The 22,903-nt window shown below is 48.2% G+C and overlaps 2 protein-coding genes and 2 long non-coding RNA genes across 5 annotated transcripts in view; 2 read left to right on the top strand and 2 right to left on the bottom strand.

Moving 5' to 3' along the window:
• Window positions 1–9,585, top strand: part of LOC150011951 (uncharacterized) — a 22,014-nt gene extending 12,429 nt beyond the window's left edge. The window contains exons 2-3 of the long non-coding RNA XR_016510481.1: window positions 3,614–3,694; window positions 9,280–9,585. This is a non-coding gene — a long non-coding RNA (uncharacterized LOC150011951). The remainder of the gene's footprint in view (window positions 1–3,613; window positions 3,695–9,279) is intronic.
• On the bottom strand, window positions 444–22,903 carry ESYT1 (extended synaptotagmin 1). 2 transcript variants are annotated; one of them, XM_090273366.1, is made up of 31 exons: window positions 22,841–22,903; window positions 12,065–12,106; window positions 11,738–11,872; window positions 11,541–11,614; window positions 11,342–11,414; window positions 11,092–11,181; window positions 10,888–10,943; window positions 10,342–10,465; window positions 10,080–10,256; window positions 9,872–9,954; window positions 9,520–9,568; window positions 9,304–9,390; window positions 9,111–9,203; window positions 8,813–8,884; window positions 8,510–8,596; window positions 7,440–7,589; window positions 6,948–7,103; window positions 6,639–6,815; window positions 6,397–6,479; window positions 6,267–6,315; window positions 6,068–6,157; window positions 5,682–5,777; window positions 5,294–5,365; window positions 5,113–5,199; window positions 2,641–2,781; window positions 2,374–2,528; window positions 1,932–2,030; window positions 1,720–1,851; window positions 1,534–1,639; window positions 1,272–1,321; window positions 444–840 (listed from the first exon to the last, which is right to left on the bottom strand). In XM_090273366.1, the coding sequence occupies exons 3-31, from the start codon at window positions 11,834–11,836 to the stop codon at window positions 801–803; spliced, it is 2,847 nt and encodes a 948-aa protein (XP_090129492.1). In that variant the 5' UTR covers window positions 11,837–11,872; window positions 12,065–12,106; window positions 22,841–22,903; the 3' UTR covers window positions 444–800. The 2 variants fall into 2 exon arrangements, with proteins under 2 accessions (XP_090129492.1, XP_090129491.1); XM_090273365.1 differs by lacking the exon at window positions 22,841–22,903 and adding an exon at window positions 13,669–14,064.
• LOC150011950 (uncharacterized) lies at window positions 13,432–15,242 on the top strand. The gene is made up of 2 exons (XR_016510480.1): window positions 13,432–13,934; window positions 14,269–15,242. It is a non-coding gene; the product is annotated as an uncharacterized LOC150011950 (long non-coding RNA).
• On the bottom strand, window positions 19,500–22,898 carry ZC3H10 (zinc finger CCCH-type containing 10). Its single transcript, XM_090273367.1, has 2 exons — window positions 22,841–22,898; window positions 19,500–21,467 (listed from the first exon to the last, which is right to left on the bottom strand). The coding sequence occupies exon 2, from the start codon at window positions 21,410–21,412 to the stop codon at window positions 20,114–20,116; it is 1,299 nt and encodes a 432-aa protein (XP_090129493.1). The 5' UTR covers window positions 21,413–21,467; window positions 22,841–22,898; the 3' UTR covers window positions 19,500–20,113.

Below are 22,903 nucleotides of genomic sequence, written 5' to 3'. Positions count from 1 at the left end.
TATAATATTTAACGTAAGATACAGTGAACGGGCAGAGATGGTGCAAATGAGATTCAGTTCTAGTCAGTGAGTTAACAGCCTAGGCATTTAGACAAAAAATTGGCCCTGATGTCCTGAGTACTCCAAGGCCCTCTGCACAGCACCAGCTAGAGGCTCCAAGGGTGTTACCTGCTACCTGAAGACTTGGTTAGAATCCAAGTGTTCCCAAAACCTAGTGAATCAGGAAACTGGCTGGCTCCAGTTATCATAGCAGGTATGATTTTCAGGTCAGACTTGAGGAAAGTGGGGACAGAACTGGACACAGGGCCTGGGTTGCTATATATTCGCTACATGCAGTGGTCCAAGAGGGTCAGAGCGCGAGCGGTGAACCTATCCACCTTCGCACCCATGTGCTTTCCCTCCATGGCTATTTACAGTAGGGAAGAAGGTGATTAAAGAAAAAAGATCTTTCCAAAAGTGTATTTGGCATAAGCTAATGCCACTGTTAGTGCTGCCAGTGGCCAGGCACAGGTACAGAAGGCCCTGAGGAGTTGGGAGGAAAGGAGACTTTGCAGGCAGAGCAGGAAATAGCCAGCTCAGGTCCCTGCCCAGGAGCCCCAGGATAAAGGCCGTGCAGTAAAGACAGGGTAACTTATGGTTCTCCTCTTTGGTTAGGCAAAGGCCCTCGTGTGGGCCTGGGAGGTGAGAGGGCTGAGGGATGCAGGCTCGGCCCACAAGCCCTAGCTTTTGGCTCATTGCATTGAGGTGGTGATGCAGCAAGAGGCAAGGCAAAGAGACAGCAGGTTGTTAATCCCCTCCTCCTAGGAGCTGCCTTTGTCCTTGTCATCCATGAGGTCATACCTGTGGGAACAAGCAGAGCATATTCAGGTATAAAGTTGATTTTGTGCCTTCTTAAAATGAGACAGAATCTAAGGACTTTTATACTTCAACCCTGGCTGGTGTGGCTCAGTGGATGAGCACCAGCCTGTGAACCAAAGGGTCGCCAGTTTGAGTCCCAGTCAGGGCACCTGCCTGGGTTGCAGGCCAGGTCTCCAAACCAAGTCCCCAGCTGGGGGCGCACAAGATGCAACCATACACTGGTGTTTCTCTCCCTCTCTTTCTCCTTCCCTTCCCCTCTCTCTAAAAATAATAAATAAAATTTTAAAAAGAAAAAGGCTTTTATACTTCAGAGAATCAATGGTTCTTACCCCAGTTTGCATCCTTTTTTCCCTATGACTGGGATTTCTCCTACTTAATATCTAGGCCCATCCCCAGCCCATCAAGAGACTCACCACTGGGCTGCGCCCTGGGAAAGGTCTATCTCAGCGAGATCCAACTGCACCTGTGTTGGAAGATGGTAAAGACAAGATGTTATTTTGATATCTCACAGACCATGTCCCATCATCACACTTCCTGGTCTCAAACCAGTGCAGAGGTGACAGGGTCACCTATAAAATAATGTCACCTGGGGTGCTTCCTCCCCAACAGGGACTATCACCTTGACAGCAGCAGCTTCTAACTCTCCCCTTTGCCCCGCCAATGCTACCCTCTTACCTTCCCCAGCAGCTCACGCTCTCTTGACATGAAGGAGGAATTGGACTTTACAGAGACATCTAGCTTCCGCCGGAGGGTCTCGTCCAGGGACAGTTCCCACTCAAACCTGGGGAGAGACTGGGTATTATAGAGGCAGGTGTCCTCCTCAAGCCTGCCATCTCTCCATCTGAATGCCCACCGACTGACCGTTCATTGAATTCAGGATTTAGGGTCCTCTTCTTCTGTGAAGTCTTCCTCTTGGTGCCCCGGTTCTTGTCTGGCAGTAGCAACACTGATACATAGGGGTCTGGGGGATCCCGTCCACTCTGTCGAAGGGCACTGCAACAGGAGGATGAAGGTAATAAGGCAACACAGGAGGCATGGAGAGAACTTGGAGAATCGAACAGATGGAGTCTCACCGGCAACTGTGAACAATGCTGACCAGCTTTCGTTCTTCACTGTAGTACCAAACAGTCAGTTTCACCTGGCCCAGAGGCCCGGCTGGAGCCTCAACAGGACTGTGGAGAGACAGACATGTCTGGGAGAAGGCAGTGCCTAGGAAACCTATAGCTAGCTCATCCTTTTTTTTTTTTTTTTAACATTTTATTTTTAGAGAGGGGAAGGGAGGGAGGGAGAGGGAGAAATATCAATGTGTGAGATAAATATTGATTAGTTGCCTCTTGCACCCACCCCCAACCAGGGACCTGGCCCTCAACTCAAGCATGTGCCCTGACCAGGAATTGAACCAGTGGCCTTTTGGTTTGTAGGATGACACCAAACCCACTGAGCCACACAAGTCAGGGCTGTAGTCCATCCTTTATATTCATGACTGCATCCCATCTTTCCATTCCAGTCCTTTACCTGTCACCATGTGTTAGGCGCTGCCGGAGCTCTGGGGCTGAGGAGGTGATGTGAGATAGTTCCCCCCAGAGCTCTGGTACTTCACTCAGAGACGAGGAGCTGTAGCTATGGCTGTGGCTATGAGCTTCCACTCCTGAATGCTGGGACACCAGGATCTAGGAGGGCAAGAAAGCTGTGAGCTGGCCAGAGTTCTGCTCCACTACCTTGCTATGAGGATGCAGCCCTGTTCCTGCCCCCTCCCACCCACCCCCATCTCCTGGCACTCACCCCCAGCTGGGCTCTCAGTAGCACCTGCCCTTGACCATTGTTGAGCGTAAACCAGCGGTCCACACAGAGACGGTCAGCCCCAAGGAGCTCCGAGAGGGGCAGGGACACTGAGCCCAAGGCACCAGTCCCCTCACCCCGAACCTGTGGAGCAACAGCACTGTGATCAAAAGATAAGATTTAATCCTAGTATTCCTGGTTCAAACACTTGAACTCCTGGGTAGTTTTGGTAAGAGACTCCCCCTTGTGAAGGGCAGGGAAGCCCTGGTAACAGTTGTAGGTCCCACCACTTCTTTCCCTTTCTTAGCCAGAATAATTATACTTTCTTTACTTCTTAAGTTTTCACAAATTATACCAGTAATACTTGCACAAGGGGGAGAAAAGAACAGTAAAAATGGAATTAGGCCCTGGCTAGGTGGCTCAGTTGGTTAGAGCATTGTCCCAATATGCCAAGGTTGAGGGTTAGATCCTTGGCGAGGGCACATACAAGAATCAACCAACGAGTGCATAAATTGATGTTTCTCTCTGGTTTGAGTCCCAGTCAGGACACATGCCTGGGTTGCTGGCCAGGTTCCCAGTTGGGAGCATGTGAGAGGCAACTTATCCAAGTATCTCTAGTACACCTACATTTCCCTCCCTCTCTTGCTCCCTTTCTTCTCCTTTCTCTAAAAATAAATAAATAAAGTCTTTTTAAAAAAAGGAATTAAAGTAAATGTTTTCTGCTCATCCTACCCCCATTTCCATACTCTAAATGTTAACAACCTATAAAACCTTTTCTGTTTCCTTTGTTCTAACATAATTCTAATTAATATGCCTATATCTCTATTTCATGATTTGCCAACTTTGGTATCCACTGATTTGCTGCTATGCAAGATGAGGAACTGAGCTCATTCAATTTCTACCTCTGCTAGTGTTGTTAATAGTGTCATTATTTTATTTTTTTAATCCTCACCCAAGAATGTTTTCTTGATTTTAGAGAGAGGAATGGAGAGAGAGAGAAACATCAATCGGTTGCCTTCTGTATGTGCCCCAACCAGGGTTGGAACCTACAACCTAGGTATGTGCCCTGACCGGAAATTGAACCCACAACCTTTTGGTGTAAGGGATGACATTCCAACCAGCTGAGCCACCTGGCCAGGCAATAGTTACATTACTTTAAATTCTATTGGTTTCTATGCATAAAATTTTCTACTTACTTTTCTATCAACTTTAGAAGGTATTTCTTAATGTCCCCCCTAAGAGGAAGTCAACACCCCTATATTACCTTCCACTCTCCTGTCCCTACCTCCCATTCCTCTTCACTTTTTGTTCACCCTTCAATTCACCGATATCTAGTTTCTACTCCATTTATGCCACTGAAGTTGCTGCAATAATCAGTGACCTCCTAGTTTTCAAAGTCAATGAATAATTTTCAGTCATTCAGTTTTACCTCTCTGCAACATCTGGCTACTTCCTGTCTTCTGAAACACTCTTCTTTTTGTATCTATAACCCCACTCTCTCCAGGTGAGTGTCCCACTGCCCTGACTATACTTCAGACCCTTTGAAGGACTCTTATCCCTCCATCTGCCCTTTTGTTGTTACCGTGCCCAGCAGGTCCACCCTTTGTTGCTTTTTCACTCTATACACGCCCTAAGATATCTCATTCACACTCATGAGTTGCTATCTGTTGCTTGCTCATGATGTTCAAAGAGGGAGAGAGAACACCATAATAGGCCATAGGTCTGCCTTCTGAAAGGCTGTCCCCTTGCACGTCCCTCAGAGAACTCAAGTTCACAAACTCCTACTTTGTGCATTCCTATGTTGTCGGTGGCACCTTGATCTGTCCTGCCACCCATGCCAAAAATTCAGGAGTTAGCATCAAGGCTGTTTCTTGTTCCTCTTCCCCTCCATGTCACAATAACCACCAAATACCATCTGGCCTTTGTTGTTTCTTGCTTCAGTTACTCTAATAATCTCTTAACTCATCCATTTGTCTCCAGTGTTGTCCATTCTTTATCCTGCTCTCAGCATGATCTTCCTAAGGTACTAATCTGGGTATGTCACCTTTCATTCCTTCAAATGTTTCCCTGTGCCTTTAGGATAAAATTCAAGTTCTTAGCATAATGTTCAACAGCCCCTGCAATCTTGCTCCTGACTGCCTCTCTAATCTATAATTTGCCTTCTTTCTCCTCCATTCTTATCTCAGCCTGAAGAGTTTCCTGCCTGTCTTTTCCCGGTCAGAGCCTATTTACCCTTAAACTCAGGAGTAATCTAAAGATGGCTTTCTTACTCTTTGTACCCTTTCCCCTAGTCTGAGTTAGAACCCACCTTTTTTCCTCCACAGTGCCTTTTACCTCACCAGTTATGTCTGAAAGTATTCTCTGGTTATTTTTCTTTCAAAAGATAGTGTGAGCTCCATAAAGATGAAAACTAGATCTTTTATCTCTAAATGCCCTGTGTCTGGTTTAATGTCTGTAGAATGAACTTAATAGTACCTGCAATTCCAAGCTCTCAGAGTTTGGTTTCCTGATGAGAAAGGAGGCACTCTCGTCCCAGACAGGGGCTGAAGTTTGGGAAACAGTCTGATGGAGATAAGGGGTGATGAGCAGTGGTTGATAGTCTCTCCTCTATACCTCTTATCCCCCCATTTCTTATCCCTGCAGCATTTCCTAATACCTTAGTTTTATGAGAAGTATCTCCCACAGTGATAGTAGCATAAGGGCTGGGAGGCTTGCTACCTTTTCGAAGCTAGAAAAAGAATATTGTGTTAAAATATTAAATGCTTAGTATTTATACAAATAATAAAAATTTTCTTAAATTGGGACCAAGTTAGACAGATTTCCCCCCTCCTCTCACAAATTACATCCATAGGCAGCAGTCATGTTCCCATTATGACTTAATAGCCACCACCCTCCTTGGTCAGACAATTCTTCCCACCCCAGAACCACCCCAGGAACAGAGGGACTTGGAATTTACTGTTATTCCAAATATACCAGGAGCGTCCACACCTGAGGGAGGTGGAAGGAGGGTCAGGGAATTATGGGGCGTGGGGAGCAGATCTCACCGGCAGGTCCTCAGCCCGCTCCACGTAGACGGATAGCAGGGCTGCTGCCAGTTCTGCACTCTTCTGTGTCTGGATCAAACTGTTTACCTGCAGCACCTGGGGGAAGACACACAGGGCTGGAGAGCGGTGACTAACACCCTGGGACCTGACGTATGCCTTAAAATCAGACAGAAAGCTCAGTTGGTTAGTGTCAACCTGATAAGCCAAGGTTGCAAGAAGCAACTGATGAATGTATAAATTAAGTGGAAAAACAACAAATGTTTTGTTCTATTTCTCCCCTCCTCTCTAAAATCAATCAATAAAAAAATAAAATAAAATGAAACCAGATAGAAGTATTCATCTTGACCTGTCTAAGGTCCCTTCTTTCCTCCTATAGCCTTCCCTACCTCCTCTAATTCAGCAGCAGTGGGACGGGGGGTCAGACGCTCCAGACGCAAGTGCAGACGGCCAGATGGGACGTCCTCCAGGGTCAGCCACTGTGGTAGTAAGCAGGGTTAAGGTTTGGGGGTGTGGGGACAGAGGGCCTATGAGAACAAGACTTGAGTCAAGATCAGGAGGGATTGTTGATTCTAATTCCATGCTCACCTCATCAAGAAAGCCGCTGTTAAGGACTGCGGTGAGACTCACTTTACACCTGAAGAGGAGAAGGATTAAGACAAGAGGTCAGTGGTCAGAGCTGAGTCTCTGTCTCCCTGCTGGACTCTCACCCTCTTACCTGCCCAGAAAGTCATCCTTGTCCAGGTCCTTGTCAAAAACCTCAACCTCTAGCTCTTGGCCTGGAATTGATGTGACAATCACCTAGAGGGAGAAAATAATGCAGACAAAAGGATATTCTCTCCTTTTATTCTCCAAATGACTGGAACCCACCCCCTCCACCAGAGCTTTTCTGCACCACTCTCAGCGATAGGGGGAAGAAAGTGGCAGGACTGGGAGGAGTCCTAGCCACTCAATTCTGACCTCAAAAACCTCATTCCAGCGGGGATTGAGATCTTCCCGAACAACACGGCTCCGGAAACTCCGTCCTGCCAGCTTTAGTTTGACATAGGGGTCTGACTTGCCCTTCACCAATCCCCCCAAGAAACGGTCTTTGGCAATCAGGTCCTGGGCTTCTAATACATGGATCCGAAGAACATTCTGCAAAAAGGACAGACAGGGGCACCAGATGACAGTCAAAGAGAGAGAAACCTGTCAGAACCAACCCTGAAACAGGCTTTACATACTTAGGGTGGGCAAACAGATCCTAGTGCTTTCCAGATATAGACTCACCTCAGTCCCAAAGTGACTGTCAGGAGTAGTGTGACAGGGTCGAGGTGGGGCATCCACACTGCTGCCTATTTGGGGACTCTCACTGTCTGGGTCCCAAGCACCAGCAGTACCAGGCACAGCAGGGAAGTGCACTTGTGATGAATCCAAGTACAAGATCTGGGGGAATAGTGGGATTGTCAAATGGAAGAAGTGCAGCTAGCCACCAGCTGGCAAGTATGTGAGGATCTGGGGGCAGAGCAGGGGCTCTGATGAGGAAACCAGGCACCTGTCTTATCTGGGTTCATCTCCATGGGGTCCCTCCTACCCCATTCATCCACTTTATACACCATGCCTTCCCCCAGTTAGAGCTACACACACTTTTTGTGTGCCTGCTAGGTGCTTCCAGATACAATACTAGTTCATTAATCTTAGAGGATTCCTCCCTCCTTGCTCTTAATACTAAGAAATGTACAAGGCCCCTCCCCACCCTCAGCACCTCCTCCACCTCCATACCCTCATGACCAGTTTCATGTAGAGCCTGGAGTTGGGGCCAGAGCTGCTGAGTTGGAACCACTGGTCCAGGGTGAGGTCAGAGGCAGTCAGCAGGCGCGCCAGGGGCAGGGCCAGTGCCCCTAAAGTCAGCGCCCTGGAGTCATCCTTCACCTACAGGCAGAGGGGGAGGAGATGCAGTGAAGAGATTCGGGAAAAGGAGGCATCCTGGGGAAATTATAACATGGCTCCAGATTCATTTTCTCTGTGCCAATCAAAGACCTTTTTCTCTATTCTGAGCCATCCTTTTACAGTCCTTTTGCCCACTCCATGGTCCCTTCCACGGTGCTCATTCTGTTCCCATTCTCCTCTCTGCCTGTTTAAATCTTACTTATCCCTTTAAGGTCCATGTAAAATCCTACTTCCTTCACAAAATCTTTAGTTACTCCAGCCTCTGTACCTTTCTCTGGCCTTCCTTAGCACTATACTACATGTATTTTACTCCCACTAGTTAATATTTAATCCTTCTTGGATGGTTTCATGTGTGTCATCTATAAAACTAGCTAGTAAGCTTTATGAAGGCAGGAACTGTTTCAAGCTTTGTCTATGATCTTTAAAATACTAGGTGCCTAATAAGTACTCAATATGTTCTTTTCTCTTTTGAAAAAGTAATACTTTTACTGAGCCCCGATAGTGTGGCTCAGCGGGTTGGGCTTTGTCCCACAAACCTAAAGGTTGTTAGTTCAATTCCTGGTTTTGGGCCAGGTCGCCAGTTGGGGGCGTGATAGAGGCAACCGATTGATGTTTCTCTCACATATTGATGTTTCTCTACCTCTCTTCCCGTCTCTCTTTATAAAAATAATAATTTTATTGAGGCATAACTTACATACCACAAAATCACTCATTTTAAGTGTACAATTCTCAATTATAAAAAATGGTTCTAGATATGTGGGGAATAGCAGAGAGTATAGGAGATAGAATCTAGGTAGATGGACTAAAAATAGAAATCAAAGGAGAACATGGGAGAGAAGAAATGGTACAGATCTGAGAAGGCAGAACAGGGTATTGAGGAGGGGCTTAGATGATTATCTCACCTGTACATCAAGCTCCTGGTTTTGAGGGTCTTGCAGGAAGAACCGGAAGGCCTCTTCCCACACTGGGCAGTTGTTGCTGTAGACAGCCTGAAGATGTGCAGGATTCAGGGTACATGCCACAAACTTTGTTAACTAATGTCAACCCCAATAAATTGTTTTTTAAAGAGGTATATATTGCAGTACCATTCCAGAAAGCCCTTGCCATTAGAGGCTTTTCAAAGAGGAAACTTCACCAAAACAGTCCTCCCTACTGTCAGTCCCACACACAAATCACACCTCCCACAATGATATCCTGGCTCTCACCTTGCTCTCCTGGGTCACATCCTGAATTGACAGCTGTACCATGGGGTTGGGTTCCTTGTTCCCCTTCTTCAGCTGTGGGGGGGAAGAATTCAGAAGTCAGTATCACAGTTGTTCTTGTTTCAGTGAAGGATGGTGGGCTCTCCTCAGAATCTTTTCCCTGAAGTGGCTCTGATCGCCTCCTTGGAACCCTTGTGTTACATGTTGCTGCTTCTGGAGCAAAGTAGGCAGGGGCAAGAGAGGGTGTGGGAATGCTACACCCGAGGCTCCCTGTTCACCTGCCCTCAGAAGCCACACTCACAGGAAGATCTTGGGCCCGATCCAGATAGATAACTAAGATGGCAGCTGATGGGGGCTCTGGTCGGGAGGAGACTCCTCGATTCCACTGTAGAACCTGCAGGGGTGGCAGTAGTCAGATCTTAGTTCTCACAGTCCCCTATACTTCCAGATACCTATTTCTCTCCTGCCAGCTTCCTGCTTCCGACATTGATTACCTGCTCCAGTTTTCCTGCATCTGGCAGAAGCGATAGCCATTCTAGCCGTAAGTGAACTTGGCCTTGCCCGCCTTGTAGAGGGAACCACTGAAGGAAGAAGTAGAAGAAAGTGAGGTGTAGTAGAGATCAGACAGCCACCCAGTCTGTTCCCCACCAATGCAGCAACCATCGTCTGCTGAATGGGTGAGCCCACCCCCCACCTTCCTCTTAACTTACATCTTCCAGTACTCCAGCCTGTAATACTTTCCCTACATCCAGCTTCATTCTGCGCGGGGAGAGCAAAGAGAGGGGGAAAAAAGTGAATGTTGTAATTAGTAGCATGTCATTGGCTATCTACTCACCCACCCAGGAATAACTGGACGATCTGAAGACTCCCTTCTCCTTACACTCAGGAGAGGATTGTGTGCGTGCGCGCGAACCCATGCACACGCCTGTGTATGGGGTGGGGGCGAGGGAAAGGGAGGTTGGGAAGGAAAATGACACAATTCCCTGCACAAGGATTATAATTACCTTTGGGACCTTGCTAGCACTGGGGCTTTAGAATCCTAACATTGGCAGAGTCTCTCACCTGCCCAGAAAGTCATCTTTGTCTGGATCCTTGTCAAACACTTCCACCTCAATCTCCTGACCTGGGACCTCATGTACTATCACCTGAAGAGCATAGAGGGATAAGGGTCTCAAGGGCTGAGACTCTGAGGATCATCTGATCAGCATTTCCCCTCACAACCTTCTGAGGCCTCCCCATTTCACACAGCCCCACTCTTCAGCTCTCCTACCTCGTAAGTCTCCCCCCACTGGGGGTTGAGTTCCTCATCGATGACACGACTACAGAACGTCTGGGTACCCACTCGCACAAGTGCATAGGGGTCTGACTTGCCCTCAATCAGGCCCTTCACATATTTGTCCTTGGAGCTTAGCCCTCGAGCAGCGACCAGGTGAATCCGAATAATGCCCTGAGGGCGGGGATCAGATAGTGAGAAACTAAGGGTCTAGCACAGGTATCAGAGAAGGATCTACTTAATGAGGGAGAGGCCATACCCTGGGAAGAGGGGAACGCAGCTGGGCCACATCATGAAGGTCAGGCACAAGGGGCACCAGTAATCGGTTGGGCAATACGAGGAAGGCAGCGATGGAGTCCATGATCATGGTGTCAGAGAGTGAGCTGAATGGGGGAGTAGAAAAGGAGGTGAGGGTACCCCAACTTACAATATCCCCAACCCCAACTATGTTTCCCACAACCAAGAGGCCTAAAGCTAGAAGTAAGTCCTTTCTTGATACTCCTTCTTTGTTACTCTTCTACCCTAATTTCCCACCTACTGCTGTCCCTTCTTCACGGCCACCCCAGCTCTTTTTTCTCTTTTGGCCCTTGTGAGCAGTCTGCAGTCCTCTTCATTCTCCACCAAAACGCCTGTTCCTCCACGAAAGAAAAATCACAGCATGGTACTTTTCGGGGGGATTTATCTTATTTCTCCAGCAGGGCCCAAAGCTCCTGGAAGGCACCATTGCATCTTTTACCGCTCTGAAACCCCTGAACCCCCAAGCCAGGCTGGAACACTTAGTAGGTGGTCAATAAGTCCTTGATACCTGAGTCCTGGGATGTCCAGCAGGTTGGTCATCCCTGTCCAATTGATATCTAGGGTCTGGAAAGAAAGAGCATAGGTGGTATGCTCCTAGCCACCAAACAGTTGCCAGAACTCAGCCTTCCTGTCAATTTCCCCCTCCATTCCCCATAGTTGGCCACCCTCACCTTCCCAATCCTGTTTCCCCTGCTTCCCCTTCCCTTCTTACTGGGCGTCGAATAAAGAACATCGACACAGCTCCCACGATAGGAAGGTCTCCAATGAGTGGTTCAAGAATCACCCGCAAGACACCATGAAGCTGGAACAAGAAAAGAAGATCAAGCCTTCCCTCAGAAAAGGCCTTTATTCCCGCCCCAGATTTCCCCAGCCTTGGTTTTTCCAACCTCCCATTTCCCCATAGCAAAGGAAACTTAGGGCAAACATTCCTGACTATGGGGACCCCCAGATATCTGCCCCACCTGCATGCCCTTGACTCCTGCTTTGCAGAAATATTTCTTCACTTCCACATCAATCTGTATGTCACCTACATAGCTGGGGATTGGTGAGGAAGAGAACAAAAAAGGTTGGTACTAGGCAGAAGTGGGGGAAGGGGGAGTCAAGTGTCAGTGACCAGGATCCTGTTGAAGGGAAAATGGAAAGAGTTGTGAGTGGTGTTACCTGATGTTCAAGTCCAGCAGGATCTGTTCTTTGTTCTGACCAGGATGAACCTTGACTCCTAGGATGCGCAATGGCTAGAGAGAGATGAACTCTTGAGGGAGAGGGAAGGGGAAGGGAGGAGTATCTCAAGACTCCTGGGCCACCCATCTTCCCTCTTCCATCTCCTTCCTTCATTACTTTCCCTCTTACACACATACCTTTTCACCCAGTTCCACTCGTGTAAATGTAAATGTTTGCAAATGGGGGTTAGATCCTCGAACAGCTGGAGCCACAGTTTCAGCCAAAAGCTTCTCCATATACTGGCCCAGAAAGGGCCAAATCTGGGCCAGAATCTGGGAGGAAAGGGGGGCCAGTCATAGAAAAACCCAGTCCTTCCTCTAAAGTCAAGGTCCTTCAGAATCCTCCCCACAGAGAGCACTGGGAACTAGGCTGGGGCTAGAACTGAAGTGTGGCAGGGTCTGGTAAGAGAAAGGAATCCCATCACCCACTCATGAAAATTAAAAATCAAGACAATCAGCCCTCACCTTATTTAGCCACTCAGCCTTTTCCACATCTGGGAAGCTGACCTGCAGGTGAGGAAGGCAGACATAGTGATGAGCACACCCTCCACCTGTGGTTTTCTACGAAGATGCTGGGGTGGAGAATTAGGCTGCCCACAGAGGAAAGGAAACCTAAGTGTGCCAGAGCCTCCTCACAATCAGGGGTTGGGGGAGGGGTGGGCTGTCCGAGGCATCATTCCTCCATAGGGTTTAGGGGCAATGAGGTCTCTTTGACAAGAGGAGCTAAGGGAGGCAGGCCACACAAAGTTGCTTTGTGGATAGCTCTGGGATGTGAAGTGGCAGCTACTGGGGCAGAGAGGAGTGAGATGGGCACATTCTCTCTGGAGGGAGAGGTCCTGCCAAAACAGTCTGAAGAGGAAATTCTGGGGTTGGAAAAGGCCTGGTTCCTTTGTGCAGCCTTCCGTCTTCTCTGACTGGGCTTCTACACCAGGAAGATGAAAAGAGAAGCAGCTCCTTGAATCAAGGAGGGATCAAAAGAGCTATTTAGGCCCTGGTCTTTTTTTTTTTTTTCTCCCCCTTTCTTTGTTTTTATCAGATGTGGCTCCTTTTAAGGGAATGAAGGACACCTGTGCTTTGCATTGGGGGAGGAGATGAGGTAGTTGCTTCTGGAGGATTAGTGTCCATGTTGAAAAGTAGGGAAAAAAGACAGTTGCTGCCTGGGCTACAAGTCCCCTGGGACCACTTTCCACCCCCCACCCCCCCTTCTCCAGCATGGAGAAACATGGCTGTGTCTGTCTAGTGTCAACTTTGGTTCGTCTCTCCTGCCATTGTCCCTCTAGACTGGCACCTCTGCTGGGAGGAGCAAGGAGGGAGGAGCAGGGAGGGACTGGGTAACGGGTTCTGTCTCTGCAAGGCTTGAGAAAAGAACTGGGCTCACCCCCAAAGGAGAAGGGGCACAGAGATAAGGATCAGGGCACCAACCAAGCGCAGCCTACAGTCCGGAAAAGGGTGGGGCCGGCCGGGGCGGTGGAGTGTGGGCTGCGGGCACTGCAGTAGTCGCACTACCCCCCCACCCCGCCCGGCACCCCCGCCCTCAGCCACCAGCGCCGCGCTGAGGCCCGACTGCCGGAGGATTCGGCCAGGTGCACGAACCTAAGCTAAGCAGTGTTCCCAGAACTATATTCCAGTGGGTCCCCAGGAATAAGAGCGGGAAAAGAGAGAAGCCCCTTACATCCTTGAATTGGGGTGGAGGGAGTCTTGAGGACAGGAGAGAGGAGGGAACACTCTGAGCGGCTGCGGGAACGGGGATGCCCAGGAGCAGCAAAGGCGTGAAGGGCACCCGAAGCGAGTAGAAGCTTGGCTAGGGGAGCCACGGCCAAGTACTGACTGCTCTTGCCCAAGCGTAGAGGAAGAAGTCCTGATTCTGTGGACGGATCGGGATCAGGGCGTTCAGAAAGGCGGGGGATGGTGGGCAGTCGGTTCAGGCGGCTAGCGGAGCGGGAGGGGAAAGTCTGGGTGGGGCCCATTGTCCCAAGATGGGACCTGACTTTAGAGAGGAATGGAAAGCCCTATAACTGAGGGGCTAGAAGGGAGCTGTGATGCACCGAGGACTGAGGGTGGTCGCTCACCCAGGCAGGTAGCTCCCGGTGGCTCATGTAAAGTGTTTTCGCCGTGAGCTGCTCCTCGTCGTCCAGCAGCTGCCGAGCTACTCGAAGGCTCCGTTCTTTCTCGTCGCGGACCCGGCGCCAGCCCAAGTAGAGGGCGAGGCCGAAAAGCACGAAACCCACGCTGAGTCCCATTGCCCCAGCCATGTACACCGGCACCAGCACCAGCAACCGCCGCCCGAACGAAGTCAGCATCGCCAGAGCCTCACCCGCCGCGCCTGGGCGGGCAGGTTGGTTCCCAGAACTCTGGTCTGGCTGTGAGTGCGCAGTGGGGGGCTGGTCAGGGGGGTCGGACGGAGCAGAGGGCTGGTCCGCGGGGCTGGGGCTGGAGCCATCTCCAGCAGAGCGCTCCATGGTACCACCTCTAGACCCAGAGACCCGCTGGAGGTTTGCCTAGTATTAAGACCAGCTCCCCACCCGACCCCTACAGCAAACCGTAAATCCTAAAATGGGCGGGGGGGGGGACATCAAGCCACACCCTTTCTTTCTGATGCTTCGGGTTGGTCCGCGCCACAGGGACCAAGGTGGAGTCAAAAGATTGAATCCCCGCCCTTCTTCCGCCAGGAAGGGAGAGGGTCCGGGAAGGCAGGACCTCTGTGATTGGACCAGAGTGCCAAAGGCGGGAAAAGGAAGAAAGAGGCTAGAGAGCAGCATTGGATTGGCTAGAAAGAGAAGGCGGTGTGGTGAACCATTTAAAGGGAAGAGGCGGGACCAGGAGCCCCCCGACGAGGGATTGGACTGCTTGTGCTTTGACATCACGCAGAGCCGCAACGCCAATTACTCGGTTTTCAGAGCTGAAGTTGCGAAGTTGAGGGGCTGTGGAAGGGCAGGATTTGGTCTGGGATTCCTACATGTTCAAGGCAGCTAGAGATAGTTTTCATATCCTAAGCACATTCCTTCGATATGTTCCTGGCTGTTCTTAAAAAGGAAAGGAAATTACCTATTTGGAATTAAAGTGTTCCATGACCTACCCACCCTACCTATCCTGTTCCTAGTCCTTTTCTATGCAGTGTAACGACAGACGCTTGAGAAAACTGGAGAATTAACAGAAATGAGATCATCTAGCCTTCAGGCAAGGGGGGGGGAGTTGGAGTGAATAGGAAGTGAGGCTTTACTTCTTTATAGAAATCTCCAAGAGTTAGCCCATTCTATCACAGACGGCAGATTCAAACTAAATCAACTCCCAAAAGGGAGAGGGGGCTCAGCTACAGCAGAAATGATTAAATTCTCTAAGCATTTCCTGATACTGAAACTGCTAGGACACAAAAATAAGAAACCAAGAATAATGAGAAGATTCCGTTTCTTATTTGCTGGAGTTAGAAGGAAGATCTGGGCTACAGTCACATATAGACCTAATGCAGTTCTACACTGCACTGTATAGGTAGGCTTAGGAAGGGAAAAATGCAGGACACATTGATGATGACCACTGTTTCTAGTTAATTGGACTTAGAGGTGGAATGTTGTCCAGAGACTTAGAAACTAACTGGAAACCCTGGAGGGAAGGATTGGTAATAAAATGATTACTGTTCAATGCAGGATTTGTGGGGCTTGTTGTATTATTCTGTTTAATGCAGCAGGAACTAGGGTTGCAGGAGAGACTAGATCTGCAGCTGATACATTTTATCTGGCTCTGCAGGGCATAAATTTCATCAGGCTGTGTTTCATCAAAGCTGCTTAAAACCTATTACTGCCCAATCTTAAAACTTCACTTCCTTTTCTCTACTTCTCCGAGGCTTACATTATCTAGACTGCTTAATTCAGTTTGCAGAACTGTGTAAGGAACACTTTTCTACCTGCCTCCTAGGTCCTCCATATTCTCAGGGGTAAGCAGGTAGAAAAGGAGCTCAGCCCTGGCTGGTGTGGTTCAGTGGATTGGGTGCCAGCCTGTGAACTGAAGGGTCACCAGTTTAATTACTGGTCAGGACACATGCCTGGGTTTGCAGGTCAGGTCCCCACTTGGGGGCATGTGGGAGAACACTGATCGACTTATCTCTTGTACAACGACCTCTTTCTCCCTCCCCTTACCCCTCTCTAAAAATAAAAATAAATTTTTTAAGCCTTTGAATGCCAACGTCGCTGTGAGCAATGCTGACGAATTTTCCCATAAATGCCAGCGTCGCCCCCAGTGACTTTTTTTGATGGCTATAAATGTAAATAACAATGGAATAATTCATATTTTATGTTTTGTTCTTTTTTGTACCTCAGGTTATATATTGATATAACTTTTTCTCATGTTGATCCAAATTTCGAATTACGCATGGCACTCAAAGGGTTAAAGGAGCTCAAGGAGTTTGAAGGAGGTAAGAATGATCTGCTCCCCAACTGATGCAGCAGAACTATAGGAGAAAAAAATGGATGAAGCTCCTTATAGGGAAACCCCCCTACAGACTGAAATTTGCCAAGCACTGGAGTAGGGAGAAGGGGGTTCCTTAGGCTGGGAGACAGGGTAACCTATGGAGGTTTCTTTCCAAACTTCTCCCCTTTCTCAACCCATCTAGATTGTCAGACCCTCCTACTGAAGGCAGCATATGGAGCACAAAAAAACTCATCCTCAGGAAGATCTCTTTCCACCTGGAGCCCAGGAACCGCACAATCAGCAGCTGCAATGCAGGCACCAGAACTAGTAAACAGGGTGGATCCCGACCCATTGACAATTTTGCTGCCCAGGTGCCACCTGGTGGTATTAAGCAGTAAATGGTAACAGGAAAAAAATGGCCATTTGTTAGAGGAAGTGTCTGAGCCAGAGTATGGAGAGACTTCCTGGATTTGCAATCTCCATTTATATGTACACTACAGTTGTCTCCTAGGAGAGGCAGAGGATTGAATATAGTAATCTGGTTTTAACCCACTCTCCAAGATGGAAGGGGCAACAGGATTGGAGGAAATTTCCTCTGTATTATTCCTAGCAAATCACAGCAAAACAGTAGTCCCTTTGTTGGATGGCTCTACATTACAACTTTGTTATGCCAAGTCGGGAGTCAGACTGTCTGAATAGCTCTATTCCTTACTAGTTGGGGAACCCTGAGCTGATTAATCCTTATTATTATTTTTTTTTTTTTAAGATCTTATTTACTTTTAGAGAGAAGGGAGGGAGGGAGAGAAACCTGGCCTGCAACCAACGCATAGGCCCCACCCCCACCAGGAATTGAACTCGCAGTCTTTCAGTTTGCAGGACTATGCCCAACCCACTGAGCACACCATTCAGGGCTGATTAATCCTCTTTAAGACTGCTTTCTCCTCTGCCAAATGGATATGAAAATAATGCCCATCGTGTTGTCAATTAGATATTGCATGTAAAGTGCCTTGATTTAAATATTTACTCAATGTTAGCTTTTATTCTAGAACTCCCTATTTCCTATGCAGCAAGACAGGACCCTTTCTCCATTGTGCAGCCCTTCAGATATTCAAAGATATCTGTTGTGTGTCCCCAAAAATATCTATTCAGCTACTCCAATGGTTTGTCAGTGGCCCTCTTTAAAAATTACATTTAGGAGAACACACAATACTTTCGGAGTGGCTCCTTTCAGACAGACACAGAACTGCTGACTATGCATGACTATGGGTCTGTTACCCTTATGGAGCTCCTAGAAAGGTTTCTAAAACAAATCAGGCTTTCACTATTTATGAACTGACATAAGGACTAAGACTTTTTGTAGCCAGTTGGAAGTCCTGTGTTCTCATTATTGCTCATGTATATCTCTGCATTTATTCTTCAAGCAGGCTCAAGCAATTTGACCCCTTGGATTTAGTCAATCCAAGTTACACTTCCAATATTACTTAGTATGTCCTTGAGTTATTGTTGATAACAGACTTCTATATTTTTATACGTTTTTTTTTTTTTTTAATATACCCTTTGGGTATATCACTAGAGACTACAGATTTTCTCCAACATGAATGCACTAAATGCACTAATCAGTATTTACTACGTACAAATGTTCAGTTTGGATTCCACCAAACTCAACTATTAAGTAATCCATAATTATTCTTTTATTTGAAATGACTTAGGAAGTGAGAAAGAGGTAAGCAGCTCCTGACACATCTAGGCTTTGGAGTTGTTAGGTGCTGAATTGGGCTCACAGGTAGGAAATGGTGCTCTCCTGCTGGACACAATCAATCTCGCAAAATACCAACATTGGTCAAGGGCACTCAGTGACTGATGAAGTAAGCCAAAAATGATGACAATTTTGTTTAAGCATAAAACAAGCTCAGTGTGCAAACCACAAAATAGCAAACATCCCCCTTTCCCAACAAATAGTGGCTGCTGTTTCACTACCAATTAGAATTTCACTTCATTCTAGTCTGTCCTTTTTCTAGATAAGATACCCAATCATAGAATTATCTATCCCAGCTCCAATCCAGAATGAAGCCCCACTTCCTTAAACCTTTTCTCAAATCACTTAAGTACAAGTTCTGTAATTCTTTTCTAACACCCTTTCACTGAGACACCTCAGTTTCCCATGGCAACGCTCTCTCCTTCATCACAATGAGCATTAAACCCAATTTGTTCAACTACAGGTGTATTTCTGGTGGTCTTCAGCTGGAGTACATTACACAATGTGTCAGTTTCCCAAATCTACCTCTTTAGAGATACTTTGCAAAAAGAAAATAATGTGTCAGCATTTGGCTGGGGCAGATTCATCTATGATCACGCTTGTCTCTAAATGCTCATAAACCATCTCTTTTAATAATCCAAAATTGTGCTAGGAAATCAACATTTACCTTATCAATGTGTGGTCTCCAAAACCCACAAACAATATTTCCGTATTTGCCGACTTTTAGTCTTGACTTTTTTTTTGACTGGCCTGGTCTTGACCTAGCCCACCAACTCCAACCCCAGGTATAACCAGACAAGAGAACAAGAGGTAGCAGAAAGTATGACGGGGAGAATAACACAGGATCACAGTCTCTACCTCCAAATCCACTATCCCATTAGACACGACACCTGAGTTGTTTCCTATATATCAGCTATGAGCTGAAGAGGAACTGAGGTTTGACTTTTGGGGCCCTCAGCCTTGACTTTTTTTTTTTTTTTTTTTAATGTTTTTTCTTAAGTTTATTGATTTTTAGAGAAAAATCCATTTGTTGTTCCACTTATTTATGCATTCATTGGTTGATTCTTGTATGTGCTCTAGCCAGGGATTGAACCTGCAACCTTGGCATATGAGGACAGTGCTCTACCAACTGAGCTCCTCGGTCAGGGTGCACTCTTAATCACATTTAAAACCTCTGTGGTCCTATGTGGAAGCAGAGGGAAGAAAGGGACAAACCCTGATACTGATATCCCCAGAACTCTCTTTTTCCCAGCACCTCCCAAGCCTTGAAAGTTTTAGGCATTGGCAACTGAGGAGGAGTTGGGGTAGGAGGGACATTAACTACCACCAGTAACTCAAGAGAGCAACTACCAACCACCCTATGTTTGAATAAGGGAAGGATCAGCCAATACATATTCCATTCCCATTTCCCAGCATATCCACCCTCCTTAGTACCTGCCCCCCTAAATGACCCTAGGAGCCCTGGTTACTAAAGCAACCTGGGAATAGTATATGCAGATAGAAACCAGAACAGATGGGACTATTTTTAAACTGGACTAGGTGGCTCCAATGCTTTTACCCCACAAAGTGCCTTCCCCAAAGTTTCATTTGATTTTGCTCTGGGTCCCTACCCTTCTTCACTGGTCTCCATCCAACTTTATCCCAGTTCTGTGAGGGTGAGGTCTTTACCCCATTTTGGCATGACATCTATTTACTACTTCCAACTTCCACACAGGATATCTAAGCAAGTTTTCACTGCCTCCATTTGTTAAAAATAATTGTTTATTTCTTTGGAAAGTGGTGGGCCCTGCCCTATGAATTCCCAGGCCAAGCCAAGGTAATGAATGCTCCCCTAGTCTTTGGGCTGGAGTACTATGGTCCCTGTCTTCCCACAGGCCCACGAGCAGTTATTGTCCAGCTCAACTACATCCCAAGGCTCCTATCAGGCCTTCTCACCTGGCCACCCTCTTCCCAACCTTTCCTGGCTTTCCCTCTGGGCAGGGCACTTTTTTCCTCCAAAGCCAGTGCTGGAACCTGTGCTGTCCAGAAGAGAGGACAAGACCGGGCATGTCACCATCTTCCCATTAGAGGACATACAGCCCCTCAGTCAGTCCTTCCTCTCTGCTGGCTTCAGTCTGCATTCCTATGCAAGCCCCCCTCTGTAAGACGAAGATGGACAAGAGAACCCTCATAAAGGGGGGTGAGAGAAAAACCCACCAACCCAACCCCTTCTCAGAAGTAAACCCCTTGTAGACTCTTGTCCTAGTTCTTGAATGAGCCCCTGAGACAGGGCCTGCGAGGGCTAGGCGAGTGGGTGGGTAAGGGCCCCTGGATCCCAGCCCTGGGAGGCTATGCCAGGGGAGTGTCCATTAGCCCCATCAGTGTGGCATGGCTGTGATACGCATGCTCTGGGAAGCAATGGGATAAGTCACCATGGGAGTGGTGGTGTGGCTCATTGTGATTCCTGCCAAGGGCTGGGCCATCGATACAGCCACAGGAGCCACAGATACAGCCACAGGAGCCATGGAGACAGGTGGGGGTGCCATTCCCTGGGCAATTGTTTGAGCCAGAGCAGCTGATAGTGGCGTGATCTCTGGGTTCAAGTGTGGGGGTGGGGGTGGTGGAGCAGCAGGAGGTGCAGCATTAGTTGGGGGAGCAGCTGGAGCTCCAGCGGGGGCCACCAGTTCTTGCTGAGACACAGGCCGAGGCTGTAGAGCCTGGCTGCTGAGAGTAGTATGAGTCTGGGCAATGCCATGGTTAAAAGTGGCAACAGTACCCACAGTGGGGGCCAGAGTCTGCTCAGTTGCCGGTGCAGTGGAGCTCAGGGTCATGACCTTGGCCTGATTGCGGAACTGGGCATTTTGTTCCAGGAGTACCTCATTAGTAGCCAGAAGATTGCTGACCTGCTTCTTTAGCTCCTCTACCCGCTTCCTGAGCATGGCATTCTCCTCCTCTAGCAGTCTGCACTCCACCCCTCGGGGTGGAGCCAGGCTATAGTCATACGATTCAAAATGTGGGCCATCTGGGGGGCAGCATCCACCTCGCCGGCGCTTGGGGCCTGGCTCATGGTCCTCAAAGCCCCTGTCAGGGAGGTCATAGATATCATAGAGATCATGTCGTCGTCCTGGGGGGACTGGGCCTGTTGAGCCCCCACCACCAGTGCCTCCTCCACCCCGAGTATCAAATTCAAAATCCCGTTGTAGATGACGGAACTTGCACTTGGCTCCTCTCTGGCAGTCACCTTTGAGAAAGTCCCGGCAGATAGGGACCTCCTCCTTGCCATTTGGTAGGTCAGCCGGAGAAAGGCCCAGGCCTGCTGCAACTTTCTGCCTCAGCCTAGGGGGAAGCTCTCCTGTCTTCTTATAACCATCCTCATCCTCCTTGGAACCATGGATGAATCGGCAGTTTGGGCGACTACACTCCTTGTTCTGGAAGTCATGGCAGAAGATGAACTCATTTTTGCTCACCCCCAAGTTGGACACCTCACTCATGTCTGGATGACGATATCGGCAACGCTTGCCTCGCTTGCACACATTCCTCAGGAAGTCTCTACAGATGGCATCTGAGCTGGCCCCGCCACTGCCTGCCCCTGTCCCACTGGCCTCCTCGCTGCCACCGCTTCCAGGGCCTCCACCGCTGCTCCCAGTGCCGTTGGCATAGTTGTCCCGGTCAGGCATCCTGGTCCCCCCCAACTCAGGGCTTTCTTCCTTTTCTTGCCACCCTTGGTGACCACTAGGAAAGAGGAGAACTGTGTCAAACAAGAGTCCTCCAGAGGCCACACTCTTGCCGACTTTATGATAGGCAGACCAGCAAGAGGCAGGCTGGTGGGGTAATGGCTTTGGAGATGGGAGAACTTAAGGGATGAGAATTCTGCCCAGACTGGCTGGCTTGTCAGAAGTCCCGCCCAGGCCCTTGTGCACCTGGTCTGGGTCAGGATTCACACTTGCCAGGCTAATGGAGAAGGGAGGGAGCTGGGTGAAGCCATCTCGTCTCTAATGAATGCAGGCCAAGGAGGGGGCAGGGATACAATAGTACTGGATTTTATTTTCCTTTCTGAACTGACCTTATTGAAGTTGTAGAAGTAAAATTAAAACTGGCAATGCCTGAATAGGCTAGGAAGAGACTGGGAATCTTAACCAAGATGGGCTGGTTAACTACTAGGGCTGTAGGTAATGGGACACTGTAAAGTATCATATCCCTAGACCCTTGGAAACTCTCAGTGAAGAAACTTGTGTCACCAGCTTTAGGGCAGTCCCTAAACCTGTCATTTTTAGTATATCCTCCCAGCTCAATACCACTATCAACCCCAGTGTGGTCAGCCCCTCCCCCTCCATTTCAGGGTAAACGTTCTACATCTGGAATCTCAACTTACTGACTCCCAAAGGACAAATCCATGTGTTCCATGGTCAAGGTGGGAGGAAGGAGTTAATTTTACAGGAACAAATGACCTTACTTTGCCTATTCTATCCCCTCCTAACCCTCCATGAAAAGATACCACTGACATCAAACCACACCATTCCTCACCCATAAAGATCCTCTTTATTTATAGACTCTATAAAAGCTTTTCAAGTCTCATCTTTCCCAAGAGAGCTCTGGAATGTCAGTCAACTGCCCTGGTTCTAGCCTGCCCTCACCCCACCCCCAAGACTGGACTCCCAGCTACCACGTGTCTGACCTGGTAAACCTTTCCTAGGCAGTGTTCAGGCTCCCCCTGCTGTTCAAATAGGAAAACTTTATATTGTTTCCACCTTGAGTGTAAGAGAAACTTTCCAATTTCTTTAGCCTTGGTCTCCTCCAAACACCCACCCCATTGCCTTGACTTTGCCTTCAGATCTGAAGGCAAATGAACTGGCCAGAGGCCAGAGTTACAAGAGAATCTTTAAAAAAGAAGAGTTCGCTTCTTCCAAAGGGAGGTAGTCCAAGAATAATAGACAATCAAGAAAGAGTGATAAAAGAGAAGGCACAAACTTTTACTAAAAAGGAAGTGACCTGGTGAAAAAGAAATGACATCTATCCAAGCCTGACCAATGTTGCAAGTCCCACCAGATGCAGATAATCTCATATGGTATTCCTCCCCAACCAACTCTCCCAGGAGTGTTCGATACCTGAGGTAGCTCAGGTGAAGTCCGGGGCTCCTGTGGGTCTCCACCTCCACATCACTGCCTGGT

Source organism: Furipterus horrens, unplaced genomic scaffold (genome assembly GCF_987537825.1).
Source record: "Furipterus horrens unplaced genomic scaffold, mFurHor1.1.pri manual_scaffold_4, whole genome shotgun sequence".
Classification (NCBI taxonomy): Eukaryota; Metazoa; Chordata; class Mammalia; order Chiroptera; family Furipteridae; genus Furipterus; species Furipterus horrens.
The sequence above is the reverse complement of the archived record's forward strand: the minus strand, read 5'-3'. Positions and strand labels throughout refer to the sequence as shown.

Bases quoted from the DNA above. Each gene is read 5' to 3' on its own strand.
- ZC3H10 (XM_090273367.1), bottom strand. From the start codon at position 21,412: ATGCCTGACCGGGACAACTATGCCAACGGCACTGGGAGCAGCGGTGGA.
- ESYT1 (XM_090273365.1), bottom strand. From the start codon at position 14,058: ATGGAGCGCTCTGCTGGAGATGGCTCCAGCCCCAGCCCCGCGGACCAG. The intron at 9,391-9,519 runs GTAAGTTAAGAG...TTCTTCCTTCAG, and splicing joins AGGCTGGAGTACTGGAAGAT to TGGTTCCCTCTACAAGGCGG. The intron at 1,640-1,719 runs GTCAGTCGGTGG...GTCTCTCCCCAG, and splicing joins AATCCTGAATTCAATGAACG to GTTTGAGTGGGAACTGTCCC.